The following is a 16,732-nucleotide window of genomic DNA, read 5'->3' as shown; positions in this document are numbered from 1 at the left end:
GGGCTCATAGCCCACAGCTCGTGTGGAGCGGCCGGTGGGGCCTGGGCGTCACTGAGGCTGCGGACCGGCTCTGCAGTGGTAGCAGTGGCTGTACTCAAAGCGACCCCGCCAGCAGCTTTCTTGGTCTCATGTGGCGTCTGCCCCCTCTGCCCGCCAGGCCAGGACCTCCTCACCAATGCTCAGCCAGCGGGGGCGCCTCTGGACCCCCAGCTCAAGGAGCCTCTACTGTCTGGAGATAGCCCATGGTATTTGCTGACAGCAACCGAAGCAAGCCACCACGTCTGCTCCCTTCCTCCTCTGCAGAGCCTCCATGCCTCCCGTCTTCCAAAGACTCCGACAAGGCCTGGGTCAACAAACTTGTGCAGCGCTCTTTAGCCTGTTACCTCTCCACTTGATCTCCTAAGGCCTCGTTAACGGTGCGCTGTGTGCTTGGGGTGTCTGGCTTATCCCTGTGCTTGCATTCTAGTCTGAAGGAGTCGCACCAGCCTGCCAGCACGCCTTGCTTGGCCTCCCCTTCCCGTGTGGCACGGCCTCCTCACCTCTCTGCCTTATCACAGCACCAGCAGCCTAAATCCAGTGAGCGGGGGACCCAGCTCGGTCCCCAGGGGCCCCGGGTCTGCGGTGTAGAGCAGCAAGCACTGCAGAAGGTTCTGGGTCCGGGAGTCTCCGGGTTGGGGGGGGGAGTTCGAGGTTGGTTATGGACGGGCGTCACGGGCTCCCGGGTGCAGAGGCAGGGGAGATGGCTGCTGTTGAGGAGTGGAGACAGGCTGCAGGGCAGGGCTGGATTTAGGACAGGAGCGGCCGCCTAGGAAAAGGGCTTTGTGAGCCCCAGATTCCCTGGGTGCGGGGCTCGGAAGGGGACAGACAGGCAGCAATGGCGCCTCTTCGCCAGCAGGGGGCGACCAGGCTTCGTCTTAGCAGAGAAGGGACACAACGAAGCCCTGGCCAAGAGCGAGAGTGCTTAGCCGGGAGCCGGGCTGGGAGGCCGAGGGAGGAAAGTCTATGAGACTTTTTTTTGTTCTTGTTTTTGGGGGTCGGCCTGGGCGCTGTCCCTGCGCTCTTCAGCTCAAAGCGAGCGCTCTACCACTTGAGCCACAGCACCACTTTCGGTTTTCTAGTGGTTAATGGAGATAAGAGTCTCATGGACTTTCCTGCCTGGGCTGGCTTTGAACCACAATCCTCAGAACTCAGCCTCTTGAGTAGCTAGGATGACAGACGTGAGCCACGGTGCCCGGCCTGTAAGAGACTCTTTTTTTTGGGGGGGGCGGGGTTTGTCGGTCGTGGGCCTGAACTCTGGGCCTGGGCGCTGTCCCTCAGCTCTTCAGCTCAAGGCTAGCGCTCTACCACTTGAGCCACAGCGCCACTTCCAGCTTTTTCTGCTTCTGTGGTGCTGAGGAATCGAACCCAGGGCCTCATGCATGCAAGGCACGCGCTCTACCACTGAGCCCCCTTCCCAGCCCAAGGGGAGCCGGGGTTTGAAGGGGAGCAGCCGCCCGGCCCAGGCCCGCGGAGGCGCGCGCGCCGCCCTGGCCGCGGTGGTTCCAGTGCAGCTCCGGTTCTGCGCGTGGGGACGGGGTCTCGGGCGGGGTGGGCGGCCCGGGCCCTACACGGGCCTCGCGCCCGGCACGAGGCCGCCAGCGTTCGCAGGGCGCGGAGCGGAGCGAGGCCGCGGCGCCGACGGCGCGAGGCCCGGCCGGGGTCGGAAGGCCCTCCAGGCCGGGCGGGGTGCGGGCTCCCACCACACCCGCCGCGGCGGGAACTCGGGAGAACAGTCCCGCACTCTCTAGGTGCTTCCCACGGGTTTCCTGGGATCCCGGGCCGCGCCGGGAGATGGCGGTGTGGGCCCGCGCGAGGGCCGGGCGGTGCTGGAGTGGCAGCCGGAGGGCGGGGGCGGGGGCGGGGGCGGGCGGGGGCCGGGGAGCAGCCCCACAGCCCAGCCTCGCTGATAACTTCCAGGCGGCGCCGCCGCAGGACGCGGGTCCCACTCCGGACGCGCCCGGCTCGCCCGACCCACACCTCCCGCGCAGCCTGGGCGCGGGCAACGCGGCGGCGCGGCCCGGGCTCCCTCGCGGGGGCTCGCCGGGGAGACGGACGACGCGGTCCCGGGAGCCCGCGGGGTCCTGCCCCGCGCCCCGGAGCTCGGCTCCCGCGCCGCGCCCGTGCGCCCCGCCCGCCAGGGCGCGCGCCTCCGCCCGGCCCGCCTCCGCCCCTCCCTCCGGCGCCCCGCCCCCCGCCCTCCCCGCTCCCCCCCTCCCGGCGCCCCTCCTCCGCGGCCGCCTCCCTCCACCCCTCCCCCTCCGCGCCGCCCGCCGCCGCCTCCGCCCGCCGCCCCGGCCGCGTCGGGTAAACCTGTTTGGCGAGGCGGCCGCGCCGGGGCGGATCGTGCGGCCGGCGGCTCCCTCGCGGCTCGCGGCGTCGGGGCCCGTGGCGCGCGCGCGGCCGCCCCTCGGCCCCGGAGCCCCTCGGCGGCGCCACCATGTACTCGGGAGCCGGCCCCGGTGAGTCCTCGCGCCCGGGCCGCGTTCCCGGGGTCGGGGTGGGGGGGAGGGCGGGAGGATCGCGGGCGCCGGGCGCGTCGCCGCCTCCGCCCCGCGGCTCCGGGGCCCCCCGGAGCGGCCCGGGCTTCCCGCGCGGCCTGGGCCCTCCAGGCGCCTCGGGCTCGCGTCCCGGCCCGGGGCCCGGCGGCAGCACGGCGGAGCCGGCGCGGCGCGTGTAGGCCCGAGGCCCGCCTGGCGCGGCCTCGCCTTCCCGGGCGCGCCGGGGGCCGGGCTCCGGGGACCGGGGCGCGGGGCCGGGCGCGCGGCGGGGCGGGCGCGGGCCGCGGCGCTCGGGGTGGCTCTCCGGCCCCGCGCGGCGGGGAAGCCTGGGCACCGCCGCTCGGCGGCGGCTCCGAGCGGACTCGCGCCCCGGGCACCCGCACCGCGCGGGCCTGGTTCGCGCGCCGGACACGCGGTCTCCACCGCGGCTGCCCTCCCGAGCGCCCCTTCCTGCCGGCCGCCTCTCCTTCCCTGGAAAAGTTCCAGAAAACTTAGCGCCGTGCCCCGGTGGGTGCGGAGCGGCGGGCGGCCGCCTGCTCCCGCCGGGCACGTGGCTCCCCGCGGCCGGGCCCCGCCGCCCGCCGCCCCCTTTGTCCGCCGCGGGGTTCGCCGGCGCGCCGCCTCCCCGAGCGGTGCGCGGGGCCCCGCGGCCCCGGACCGGATCCCCGAGACGGCTCCGGGCGCCTGGTTTCCGTGCCCGGCGGATCCCGCGCCCTCCCCGGCGTCGCCTCGCCTCCCCCGGCTCTGCGAACAACTTTCCCGGCCTTCGGGGCTCCGAACGGCTCGTGAGGGCCGGGTGAGCCCCGCGCCCGGGAGGTGCCCACGTCCGCCCCGGGGCGGGTGTCTGCGGCTGCCCTCCCTCCCGGGCCGCCCGGCCGCGCAGCCGGAGAACCTTCCAGAGATGAGCGGCACGGCGGAGGCGCCCAGCCGGTGAGAGCCGCGCCGGGCCGCGCGAGTTGGTGGCGACGCGGCGGGAAGGTGCAGCCCGCCTCCCGGGCTTTGTGTGTGCCGCCTTCGGCCCCGGCGGGCCGGGCGCCGCCAGTCCCTCCAGACCCCGGCCCAGACTGACTGGATGGGGGGCCGGGAGCCGGGCTGGGGCCGCACCCGCCCCGTCCGCGGCGCACCCCGCGCAGGGCCGCGGGCTCGCGGGGGCCGCGGGCTGGTCTCCCTCCGGTGTTTTTGTTGGTTTGTGTGAACTCCTTCCTAACCCGCTGGAGCCCCGCCCCGCCCCGCCCCGCCCGGTGCGTCTTGAAGAGCGGTTTCGCGCATCTCCAGGGTCATTTTGGGGCATTCCCGGCTTGGAAAATGGCTGCAGTGGCGCAGGACTCTGAGATCCTGGCCTGGGGAGGAGCAGACCGAGCGCTGCCGGGGGCGACGAGCCTGGCTCCTGGCGATGGAGCCGCCCCAGGCTCAGGTGTGGCCGCGTGCTGGAATTGTTAGGTCCCGGCCCAGTTCAGTTGGACTCCGCGCCGAGGCTTTTAATTTTGCCTAAAAGGCGTTGTTGGAGCCAGGCTTGTCCTGCATTTCCTCCCGTAGAATAATGAGGAGACATTGGGCCTGAACTGTAGAAAAGTTACACATAGTGTTGCCGCTTCCAGTAATACTTGCTGAGCAATTTATGCAAAGTCAGTTTAAGATGGAGAGGGTACGGTGGCCGTGACGAACGGCGTTACCTGCGTGAAATCTGAAATCCCGCACCTGTCTCCATGGGAAGAGGCAGAGCTGAAACTGTATCCAGGGAGGGGGTGACCTCCTGCCCCTGGTGTCGGGGTTTGGCTGGCTGGCACTCCTGTGTACACCTCCCGTTTGCTACAAAGTAACCTCTGTGAGGGTTCAGACGTGAGGCCAGTTGTGTAAGCAGGATTGATACCCACTTCTTCCCCCTCACATGGATGCGGCCATCTCCTGCCCTCTCGGGTCTGTGCCCAGGCAGCTGCTGAGGCCCTGAGGCCTGGCAGTGTGGTTGGCTGGCTGGGCAGTGAGTGCCCCTTCCCCCAATACATACACCATAGAGAAGAACTGCAGTGTCCAGAGGTGGGAAAGCCTGGACTCCTAAGGATTGCACAAGCTTAAGAAGCCATGTTATTTGTGGAGCCCTGGGGTGGAACCCAGGGTCTTGTACATGCTGGGCAGGTGCTCTACCTGAAGGCTACACCCCCAACCCAGTATTCCTGTTGGTCCTTGTGGGTGTTGGTGGTGGTTGACGTTAGATGCTTGGGCTCAGGTGTGGGGGTGCAGAGCAGGTTCTGGCCTGCACCCCACCCTTCTCTTATCCTTTCCTGCCCGTCAGCGCCTCACAGCCTTGCCCCACTGGGTCCCCTATCTGGTCCACGTTGGGGACTGCTGGCACCCAGCCACACTCGGCACCCCAGTTGTGGCCTGTTACTTCCACATCTTGCTTTGGGGGACTCCATCTCCATTCCCTGCCCTCCCGAACCTTTTTTTTTGTCAGTCGTGCGGCTTGAACTCTGGGCCTGGCGCTGTCCCTCAGCTCTTCAGCTCAAGGCTAGGGCTCTATTTCTTGAGCCACAGCACACTTCCGGCCTTTTCTGCTTATGTGGTGCTGAGGAATGGAACCCAGGGCTTCATGCATGCAGGGCAAGCACGCTACCACTGAGCCACCTTCCCACACCCCCCCCCCCCCCCAGAACCTTGAGGACCTGGGGCCGCTGTTCTTCGCTCTCACTGTGCTGCGAGTTCGCCTCCATGGAGCGTCCAGTGCCGGGCGCCGCTCTGGGAAATGGCAGGGCGCTCGCTGGGCCTGCAGGCCCCCAGCGCGGTGGCCTCGGACTCCAGGCTGGGGGGCTCCAAACCCCCAGCAGCTTTGGACAACTGAGACCAAGGGCTTCCTGGGAGCCTTGTGATATCCCAGGGCCGGGCTGTGCCCTTGCAGCAGTGCACTGAAGACTGCGGTCACGGTCTGGAGCGGCAGCGCGTCTGTGGGCAGGGCAGGCTTCCCCAGCCAGGGCCTGGGCCTCACTCACTCCTGTCATCCTCGCTACTCGGGAGCTAAGATCGGAGGGTTGGGGTTTGAAGCCAGCTGTGGTAGAGTGCTAAGAATAGAGCAAAATAGCTCAGGGACAGCACGCAGGCCCTAAATTCAAGTCCCAGGTTGGTGCATGCGTTCAAACACATGTGCACACATAGACACAGAATGTCGGCGGGCAAGCTGGGCAAGGGAGGGTCATTTGTAAGCTTCCTTTCTCAAGGTCATCACCCCCCACCCCGTGCTCCTGTCTGTGCTGTGGGCATTTGCCCTCTGCGAGAGTCACCATTCTCTTGTGTGTGCTAGCGGAGCTGGGTGCTGCTCTAATCTGATGCATGTGGTCCTCGGCTAATGGAGAGCTATACATTTGCCCTGCCAATCTTGAGAACATTCCCGGGGAATGAAGAGGCTAGAAGAGCTTTCTCTAGGCTGGGCAGGGACAGTAGGGCCTGGGTTCAAGTCCTGCATGCCCAGCTTGGCTCCCGGCCGCCATGCTGTGGGCCTGCAGCATTTCCTGTGTAATGTGTCAAAGTGAGCACCGAGGTCCCAAATTGGGTTTCTTCAGAGCATGCGCACTGTGCTAAGCATCGCGCCGGATGCTGGGGGTGGTGAGGGGCACAGGCACAGCTTCACCCTCAAATGTTTGCTCCTCCAGGACGGAGCTGCGCGGGTTGGTGTGTAGCACGGTCAGCTTGTGCCTGCTCCTGATGGTGGGCTTGGGTGGGAGAGGGGTGGACCCCACTGTGGAGGGTCCAGGGGAGGGGGCTGGGGCAGCTGGGTGCGGCTGATTGTCTAGGGAGAGAACTAGGGGACCCTCCTCCCCCCATGCTGGCCTGCCCGGAAGCGAGAGCCTCCTCTTATTCCTGAGTCAGGGAACACGGACACTGACAGTTCCCTGCATCCAGCCCTTGCCAGGTGCACGCAGCCAGACATCAGAAAACTCACTTAGGTCTCCACAGCAACTCGGGTGTGATGGGTTGTGCTTGTGCATGCACACAGGTAGGGCGTGTATGGGAGAGCTGAAGAAGATAGCAGCAGGAAGCGGAAACTGCCCTGATTGGGCAGGAGCTCTGGATGCAGGGGCAGGGCCCCTGTTGGGCCCTTTTGTAGCACCTGGTGCCTCTGTTCTTCGCACTTGGGCTGAATGAAGACTCAGTTTCCCTAGGCGGATGTTGAATCCAGACCCCATGCTCCTGGCCAGCCCCGTGCCTTGGGTGAGTGGTGCGGCTCTGTCCTCGGCTCTCTTTCTGGAAAGCAGAGTTGGTGACAGGCCCCCGTGGGTGTGGGGTGAATGGGGCCCAGCTCCCGCCTTAGAGGGTGGAGGAGACCTGATCTCCTCACCAACTCCATCACGCGTGTCCCAGCGGCCACCTTCCCTAGAGGAGGCAGGCGCTGTTGGTGTTGATGCCTGACTGTGCCAGTGCCCACGTCCCGCCCGCTGTCAGGGCGCCTTTGACCCGTGACCCAGGGGTCACGGAGAAGCGCTGACAGCGGATCGTTGACATAGTCGCTGATGGGTTCTGGGGAGGCTTGGGCTTACTGCGCTGTGGGGTTTGGGGTGCTGAGGGCACCAGCCAAGGCTTAGCAAGGCCAGGAGAAGGTGGGGTTGGGGCTGAGAGACTCTGCGGCAGGGCTGCCCACAGCCATGCGCAGTCAGAGGCCCAGGCTGAGCCCTGCCCGGCCCGGCGGCTCCGGGTCCAGCGTCGGGTCCAGAGTCAGAGGGCTGCTCCAGCTTTGCTGGATCATCCTGCGAATGTCGCCGTTCTGTGAGAATCCTGCTGCGGGGCCCACGGCGCCGCCTCGGCGGGTTGCCCACATCACTCCTGCTCAGATTGCTTTTTCTTTTCTTTTTTCTTTTTGCGACTCCTGGGGCTTGAACTCTGGGCCTGGGCGCTGTCCCTGAGCTTCTTTGGCTCAAGGCTAACATGCTAGCACTCTACCGCTTGAGCCACAGCTCCACTTCTGGCTTTTTCTGTGTGTGTGATACTGAGGAATCGAGCCCAGGGCTTCAGGCATGTTAGGCAAGCGCTCCACCACTGAGCCACCTGCCCAGCCTCTGCTCTGACTTCTGTGTGCGCTGGGAGTTACCATGGCCTCTGGTCCTACGTGCACCAAAAGGGCAGAGAACTCTTTCTTCTTTCTCCTCTTCTTCTTTTTCTTCTTCTTCTTCTTCTTCTTCTTCTTCTTCTTCTTCTTCTTCTTCTTCTTCTTCTTCTTCTTCTTCTTCTTCTTCTTCTTCCTCCTCCTCCTCCTCCTCGTCCTCCTCCTCGTCCTCCTCCTCGTCCTTCTCCTCCTCCTCCTCCTCCTCTCCTCTTCCTCTCCTCTTCCTCTTATTCCTCCTCTTATTCTCCTCCTCCCCCCCTCCTCTTCCTCCTCCTTGCTTGCTGAGTGACATGGCTGGGGCTTTTGTCTTCTGTGTCACGTTTCTGTAAGTGGCAGAGCTCGAACCCAGGGTACTGGAGCTTGTGGTCTGAGGCCCCCCAGTGTGCTTCACTCGTTTCCTTCTCAGGCTGTGCTGCGGGATGGCCTTCTGCCGTGTTCACGCACCCGATGCAAGGCTGGTGCTGGTGTGCGTGGGGTGTGGTGGTGTGGCGCTCGGTATTCTGGGGGCCGTGACCCTGTGCTCTCCTGAGCCTGGCCCCAGACATGAAAGGGGCCGAGCAGAAAGTGAGGGGACAGCCAGGCTCCCGGAGATGGCGAGGGCCAGGCTGGCCTCGGCACTGGCAAGCAGTGACATCATTTATTTCCCTTTTTGTGGGAACAAAGGAATCAATGGCATGATAGCAGTAAAAGGTGGGGAGAGGCCAAGGCGGAAGCCAGGGCGGTGCTGTGATGGCCTCCAGGGCGGCGGCCTCGGCCCCAGCCCAGGGCTGGGCACCCGGCTTCCTCTGGGATGCCCTTGTCAGGCGCAGGCTGGTGGAGGTGGGGCCGGGGCAGGGTGAGGAAGGCAGCGCGGAGCAGGCTCCACGGGCCTGGACTTGAGCGACAGGCAGGCAGGTGGGCGCTCTTCCTCTCCCTTGGGTATAGGACTGTGGGTCTTTACTCTGCGGTGGGGAAGGAGAGGGACGTGAGCGGGCCATGTCCGCACTGTGGCGCTGGCTAGGCGCTGGCGGGGGGCAGCGGTGACTGCAGAAAGTCAGTGCTTGGCCTCCACGCCAGGCTTGGCCCTGCAGACCGGACACCAGGCCGCGGTGCCTGGAGCTAGATGGGCACTGGCTGGAGCCGTGGCCTGGCCTGGCATGCTTTGCGCGGCACTCGGAGGATGGAGCTCAGCGCCTGAGAGGAGGCAGGGATTTCCGGCCACCCCGCACGGCGGCCATGCCGGCTCTCCAGCTAGGCGCAGTCAGCCCGGGCAGGGGGGAGAGGCCCTGTTCTGGCTCGTGGCCACTCCCTAGCAATGCTGCACCTTGTCTTATTTTCTTGGGAATGTTCTGGGGCACTTGAGGACCCCGTGCACACAACCAGTCATCCTCGGACCTGGCAGTAGAAATGTAGAACCAAGAAAGCTGTGCATAGGCGGCTGGGGTGGGGTTCCCTGGCGGAATACCTGGAGCAGCTGTGCGGAGGAAAGGACACGGGTGAGAGCAGGCGTGGTTGGAGGAGCCAGTCCATGCAGGTCACCCTGGAGTCTCACATCTGCTCAGAGAGAGCCGCTGTCAGCAGTTGGGGAGGGGAGGGGTGGCGGGAGCTGGGGGGGGAGGCTGTGGTCTGCATTCCCCGCAGCAGGGCTCTGGACAGGAGCAGGGACTAGGGGAGGGGACTTTGTGGGTCGGCCTTCTGGAGGGCTGAGCAGGGGAGAGGGGGCTGAGAGTCACCACCTGCTTAAAATAACCCAAGGGGTCATCGTGGAGGCAGGGAGGCCTGCCTGGAGGAGGATGGCGGTGCGGTGCCAGTGTGGGAGTGTTTTCAGGACCTGGAAGAGCAGCGTGCAGTTGCCCTGCACCCAGCCAGACGGGATGGCTGGCTTCTTTGTGCAAAGTTGGTCTTGGTCCTTCCTGAGCCCTGTTCAAACACAGTTCCATCGCTTGTCCTTGGATTGACACATGCTGCAGGAAATAACCACCTTGGGAGAGGATGCAGCCCCTGGCCTGTGACCAGGCAGCGACACGCCGCAGGGCCGCAGGGCCCATGCAGCCTGGTTCTCTGTGGGTGCAGTTGGGATGCCCGCACCTGTTGAGCTCCTGGGCTGGGTTTGATGTCACACATTAGGGGCCTGGTACTTCATGTTGTGGGTGCCACACACACATACCTGAGGTCTGGCGCCCCCCCCCCATCTGGTGTCTTGCCTTCCCTTACCCTTGATCTCTGACCCTGGTGTTCTGTTTCTGCTACAAATAAGATCTCACCCTGGCCACATTGGGTTTGGGTGTACACTAAGGCAGGAAGGGTAGGGAGGGGGGCACAAGCAGGACCATTGTGGGGGACCAGTAGGATGGGAATCTGGTGGGGGCTGAGCCGGGGCTGCCCAGTGGGGCCGCAGGAAGGTACGGTAGGGGCAGACCTCTACAACAGCTAGGCAGACTCGAGCGGATTCTCTGAAGTCCAGGGGAAGAGAAAAGTTCTAGTCCCTGACTTTTGGCACCCAGTGTATTTTCCTCACGGGGGCCCCGCCCTCTGCCGCCACTCTCCTTGCGCAGGGCGTGGTCCCGAGCCTCTGGCTCCTGCGTGCTGTACCGGGGTGTCCCAGCACTAGGCGGCCTTTGATAGGGAGCTGATGAGCCTTAGCCTCAGCTAAGGTTGAGATCCTAGAGTTGAGTCAAGGAAAACATGGATGTCTTGGGACACGATTCTATACCCCGGTAAATGTTGCGAAGTACATAGAAGTGCTGCCGAGAGCCCCTGTGACTTGGTGTGCACAAGGCACACACTGCGCCGCCCCCCTGGCAGATTTGGGGTTCGCCCACTGGGTTATCTCTCCCTAGTGGCCCTCTCCTGAGATGGCACTGGTGGCCGGCGCATGGCTGGCCGGGGAGGGGTGGCGTGGCGTGCTATCAGCGCCCGCCACCTGGCAGCTGCTCAGGCGGTGCCCTGGGGGCAGGGTGGCCCCTGGCAGCGCCGCTGAGGTGAAGCTGAAGTTGTGGCCCAAGACACAGCGTCATGAGTGGCCCCGGGCACCAGGCGGGAGTCCAGGGCAGGTTTATGGGAAGTGTGGTTCTGGAATGACAAGTGGCAAGGGTCTTGGAAAGCCGTGACCTTGACCTCAGTGTTGGCCTCCCGGGACACAGCCCCTGGGAAGTCCGTCCTCACCTCCCCCTGCAGTCTGACCCAGCGGCCGTGTGCACCTCGCCAGCATGGGTGTAGTTAGCCGAAGAAAAAGGGGCAGCGTTTCAGAGGGAAGGACTTCTTTCAAAACCTGTCTTGGGGCTGGGAAGGTGGCTCAGTGGTAGAGCGCTTGTCTTGCATGCCTGAGGCCCTGGGATCGATTCCTCAGCACCACATAAGCAAAAAGAAAAAAACCGGAAGTGGTGCTATGGCTCAAGTGGTAGAGCGCTAGCCTTGAGCTGAAGAGCTGAGGGACAGCGCCCAGGCCCAGAGTTCAGGCCCCACAACCGGACCCCCCCAAACAAAACAAAACAAAACAAAACAAAACCTGTCTTAGAGAAAACACTGAAGGTGAAATTCATGTAACAACACTTAAAAGTGGGGGGTCAGGCACCCAGAACTTTGCTTGGCTGGTACCCAGACATTCCCTGGGCCCCCTCCGCCTCCAGTCCGAGCGTTGGTGCCTCCGCCGCGCGGTTCACCTGCTCTCGGAGCGCAGCCGTGAGCTCTTGTGCCGGGCTGTCTTTGCTTTGCAGGGTGTGCTCTGGGTTCGTGGTTCAGCCTGGGTCAAACCCTCATTGCTTGCTTGCTTTTCCCTCTTCCCTTCCATCTCAGCCGCATTTTGTCGTCCTGCCCAGGCTGGTTTTGAACTGCGATCCTCAGATCTCAGCCTCCTGAATAGCTAGGATGACAGGGTGCCGCCCGGGTGCAGCACTATTTTTCTGTTCTCACTAGTGATACAGGGAAGGTTGTGGCTTTTCTATATCCTTGCCAATACTTGAGTGGCATCTAAGTGTTTTAGAAAATGAAGCTCTTGGGCTGGGAAGGTGGCTCAGTGGTAGAGTGCTTGCCTTGAATGCATGAGGACTTGGGTTCGATTCCTCAGCACCACATAAGCAGAAAAAAATTTTGAAGTGGTGTTGTGGCTCAAGTGGTAGAGCACTAGCCTTGAGCTGAAGAGCTGAGGGACAGTGTGTGCCCAGGCCCAGAGTTCAGGCCCCACGACTGACCAAAAAAAAAAAAAAACAAAAAACAAAAGAAAGTGAAGCTCTTATGTAGTAAACCATTTTAAGGGGGAAAATCCTAGCTTTGTCCATTTTTCTCAGAGGGACCTAAGTGGTACAAGGCACATTCATTCTTTTGTGTACAATGTAGCCCATTTGGAATCAGAATATAAACAGTTAAATGGCAAAAACCTCTTCCACCACCAACCAGCAGTGTGAGCTCTGCCAAGTCACTTAGCTTCTTGCAGGCCTGGCCGCGAGGGGTCAGCGTCTCTGCAGCTTGCCCCCCAGCCCAGCCAGCCTGTGGTCTGCGCCTCACAGCCGTGGGCCCATCCACACAGGCTCCTCTACTCCAAAAAAGAGAAGGGGCTTGAAGAAGCGCTGGGGAGCGTCACGGGAGACTAGACCGAGACTGTGACGAGGTTTGGGAAAACAAAGCACAATTTAATGGCAAAAACCAAAACAGAGTCTGGAATGCCATGAGAGGCCTGGGTCTAATGCGAGAGATCTTTGATGGGGGCTTGGCCTGCCTTGATTGGCCGAGTGGACTCGGGGGCACCTGATCCCCCCTTGCCCAGTAGCTGGGACACGGGTGAGGGCTCAGACAGAGTAGGCGGCCATGCATCTGGCAGTGCTGTAGCGTGAATGCATGCAGTTCACTGACGGCACAGACGAGGACTGAAAAAAATAGGAAGGACTTGTTGAGGAACGAACACTTGAAGTGCACAAAGTAGAGGAGAAGACGTGAAGACTTCATGTGCGTGGTCATCTGGCGTCCGGGTGAGGCCCAGTATCGTTGCTGCCTGCTCATTTCCTCCCTGCTCCTCCTCTGGGGATTTAGCCGGGGCCTCTCAGGCGCTACACCCAGCTACGTCCCCATCCTCAGAAATGTTATTCTCTTTAAAATTAAGATTCTGACTATTCATGTGATTTTCTTTATATTCTTTAAAAACATTTAGTTGTTACTATAAAAGTGATGTACAGAGGGGTTATAGTTACCTAAGTCAGGTAGAGTATATTTTGGGGGGACAGTGTCTCCCCTTCCCTCACTCTCCCAGTTTTTCTCTCATCCCCACCCACAAGTTGTACAGTTCATTTTCCACGTAGTGACTAGTGAGCACCCCCGCTGTATTTGTTCACGCTTGCTTTCTCCATTTCTGTGCCTCTCCTGACACTCAGGAAGACATAAATGAACAAACAGAACAAGAAAACAAAAACAGGAAAATAATCTCATTTCCTTGTTCTGGAGTTCATTTCGATGATATATAATCAGATGCAATGTAGGCATTGTGCCTTTCTGTCCTGTCTCACTGTTAATGCCTAGAGTCCTGTATAAGTTACAATGTCTCGCCGGGCGCTGGTGGCTCACACCTGTAATCCTAGCTACTCAGGAGGCTGAGATCTGAGGATCGTGGTTCAAAGCCAGCCGGGGCAGGAGAGACCGTGAGACTCCTATCTCCAATAAACCACCAGAAAACCGGAAGTGGTAGCTCTAGTGGTAGAGCGCTCGCCTTGAGCTGAAGAGCTGAGGGACAGCGCCCAGGCCCAGAGTTCAAGCCCCACGACCGACCAAAAAAAAAAAAAAAAGTTACTATGTCTCTTTTTTGACTGTGAAATGATTTCAGCCTTAATAGGAAAATGAGTAGAGTAGTTGGGGGACCAGGAGGCCCCTTTAATGTCCCTTCAAGGCAGAGGTCTGACCTCACCTGCAACTTTGGCTATTTGTCGATCGTTGTCCATTTTCTGGGTATCCTGTGCCTGCTTCTGGAACCCCTTCCAGCAGGGTGCCTATTGTGTCCATCAGGTTTGGTGACTATCCACGGGGCCCTTTATCTTCTGGCCCTGCTCCTCCAGTCTGGCATTTCCCCGACTCTTCTGCGCTGCCGTGGGCCCGGGTTCCTAACGGGGTTTTCCTAGGAAGGTTGATCGCAGAGAGTGGGCTTGGGGCATCAGTGCTGCTGGCTGGTTCCACCCATCTGGGCCCAGGGTGCTTGCTGCTGCTGGGTTATTCTGCCGATCTTCTTGTTGACACAGCCAGGATACGTGTGCACAGGCACACCAGCATCTGTGCCCACCTTCTTTATTCATTGTTAAAAGCCATGAGTTTGTACTAACATTTGCAATTCAAATCCAGCACCACAGTGCTCAGTTAACTGTAACCCTTCCAGTTCGGAATTTCTTTATCAGCTAGTAGATAGTTCGGCCTTTGCTTGAAGCCCGTCTGTCGCCCTTCAGACCAAGCCTGCATGGAAGTAGTTTTAGGATCGCGATCTGACCTTCCCGTGGCTGCTGGTGTGCGCCTGCTCTGCCTGTTTCTTTGCAGTACCGGCGGGTGCTGCTTTCCCGGGTGGCTGGGCTGGTCCCTTTCTCCTCTGCCCTGGAGGGTGGCTGACACACAGCTGTGGGCATTCTCGTGGCCCAGGGCCCTGGCCTGGCCTTGGGGCCCTCTTCCCTGACCCCACAGATACCTGGTGTCCTGAGTGTCAGAGGCTTGGTGAAGCGTTTGTGGTGACGGTTGTGATCCTGGGTGAAGATGAGGTGGCCCCTGTGCTGCGCTGAGGCCTGCGCCGGCTTAGGAGGCTCCAAGCCCTCTCTCTGTCCACTGGTGAGTTGCCCATCCCTGGTGGTGCGCGCCGCAGGTTAGAGTTGCCTGAACCACCGGCTGCTACCAGGGATGTGCCAGCGGAGCCCGGACAGCACTTGGCAGCAGTGGCTGCCGCAGGCCAGAGGCATCTGCTGCGATGCCCCGTGCGTGCAGCCAGGGTGATGGGAGCTGTGCGTGGCACCTATAAGTTCCAGGCAGCCCACGGGTAAGATGCCAGCGGCTTTATCTGAAGGGAGGGCCCTGCACACTTACCGGGGCCTAAGTGTGAGCACAGCTCAGCTGCCTCTGATTCAGAGCCTCCCTGAATCATCCTCCTTCCTCCTCTTCTCTTCTTCCCCTCCCCTCCCTCTCCCCTTTATTTCCTCTTTCCCTTCCTTTTCTCCTTCCTTACAAGCTGTCCTTCATGGTAAAAAGAAATGCATACTCATTTCAGAGAACTTAGAAGATAGGCAAATAAGAAGAGACAAAATCACCATAAATATTATTTGTAAAAAATAACTGAGCCGGGCGCTGGTGGCTCACGCCTGTAATCCTAGCTACTCAGGAGGCTGAGATCTGAGGGTCATAGTTCAAAGCCAGCCCGGGCAGGAGAGACTGTGAGACTCCTACCTCCAATAAACCACTAGAAAACCGGAAGTGGCGCTGAGGCTCAAGCGATACAGTTCTTGCCAAGAGCTGAGGGACAGCGCCCAAGCCCAGAGTTCAAGCCCCATGACTGATCAAAAAAAAAAAAAAAATAACTTCATGGGCTGGGAAGGTGGCTCAGTGGTAGAGTGCTTGCCTTGCGTGCATGAGGCCCTGGGTTCAATTCCTCAGCACCACATAAGCAGAAAAAGCCAGAAGTGTCGCTGTGGCTCAAGTGGTAGAGCGCTAGCCTTGAGCTGAAGAGCTGAGGGACAGCACCCAGGCCCAGAGTTCAAGCCCAACAATCCCCCTTCCCCTCAAAAAAATGTGAGAGCCATATGCTGGGGTACCAAGGGGTCCCCTGGCAGTTGTGTGATGGAAAGCCATGTAAAAGTGGAGCTCTTAGGAGGAATGGGGCTGGCCACGACTTAGTGTGGTTGGCAGTGGAGAGCTGAGCTTTGCGGGAGCATGGGGTGGGAGCTTGTACACGTGTGTGCTCAGGAAGGGAAGTCCCGATGCTTAGTGTGAGAACAGGATGCCTTGACGTGTGCTTCGGTGTGGTCAGTCACAGGCGGACCCTGAGCGCTGTGCTGAGCCCTTCTGGCTGGGCACTGCCTGGAGGGTGGCCAGCAGTGGGCTTTCCCATGGGCTCATACCCAGCTTTGCTCCCTGGATCTGTCCCCCACTCGCTGGTGGGGGTTCTAACGGCACCGCTCCTAGTCCTTGATTGCTACCACGTGCTTATGCAAAATTGTATATCGTAACACGACTCCCAAGAACTATCAGCCATGGACTGCATTGTTCTGTGGCATAGAGCGACGCCTGTTTGTATCATGCAATTGCAATTGTCAGTCTGACTGGGTTAAACTACGTCGTTGTTGTGGTGAGCGTGTTACTGGTCATCCTGAGTGGTGTGCCAGCGCCGCCTGGGGGGAGTGGGCCGAGGGAGCCGTGGCCAGGGCCCCTGTGGCAGTCCATCTTTTTTTTTTTTTTTCCTTTTTATTTCTTTAGATTTAAAGGAGAGTTTCAAACTTTTTTTTTTCTTCTTGCTCATGTGGTGCTGAGGAATCGAACCCAGGGCCTCATGCATGCAAGGCAAGCGCTCTACCACTGAGCCACCTTCCCAGCCCCTGGCAGTCCATCTTTAGCTGGACAGTGGGGCAGTGGAACTGAGGGTGATGCATTGCGCCCCCACTTTGTCCCCCAGACACACCCACTGCTCCAGCCTGTGCCCCAGTGTGTGCCTTGGTGGCATGGGAGAGATGGCCAGCCACGAGGAGGAGCCAGCCGGGCACCTGTTTCTCATCTGAGGCTTTGGTTAAATGTGGACCAATAGCTTTTGGTCTACCCCGTCATTTGGTCCCTGTTGTTTGCTCCAACATTGTGGATGCTACTGTGTAAACAAGGTATAGAAGAGACAGAGCAGATACTTGAGTGCTGAAACTCCATGGTGCCTTCTAATTCAAGCCAGACCTTGGAAGAGGAGAGGGGGTGGTGAGTGCGTGTGTGTGTGTGGGGGAGTGCGTGTGAGAGGCTTGCTGTCATCTGAGAGCAAGCAGAGAGCCCGGGCTGTGGACCCCTTCCTTACTCAAGCCCAACTAGCTCGGGAGCGTCACCAACGGGGTGTGGCCTGGGGGTTGCACTCAGGACTGGTGGTAGCAGGGTCAGGACTCCGCAGAGACATTCAGACCTTTATGAGGGAATTCTTTGAAAT

At 60.9% G+C, this 16,732-nt stretch overlaps 1 protein-coding gene across 1 annotated transcript in view; it reads left to right on the top strand.

Annotated features, from left to right (window-relative positions):
- The first annotated feature begins 2,348 nt into the window (after nucleotides 1–2,348).
- Nucleotides 2,349–16,732, top strand: part of Ago2 (argonaute RISC catalytic component 2) — a 70,988-nt gene continuing 56,604 nt past the window's right edge. Inside the window, exon 1 of the mRNA XM_069991463.1 lies at nucleotides 2,349–2,498. Within this exon, the coding sequence (XP_069847564.1) occupies nucleotides 2,477–2,498 (22 nt within the window). The 5' untranslated portion in view covers nucleotides 2,349–2,476. The remainder of the gene's footprint in view (nucleotides 2,499–16,732) is intronic.

This window comes from Dipodomys merriami, unplaced genomic scaffold (assembly GCF_024711535.1).
Source record: "Dipodomys merriami isolate MVZ:Mamm:240054 unplaced genomic scaffold, mDipMer1.0.p SCAF_4, whole genome shotgun sequence".
NCBI lineage: Eukaryota > Metazoa > Chordata > Mammalia > Rodentia > Heteromyidae > Dipodomys > Dipodomys merriami.
The sequence above is the reverse complement of the archived record's forward strand: the minus strand, read 5'-3'. Positions and strand labels throughout refer to the sequence as shown.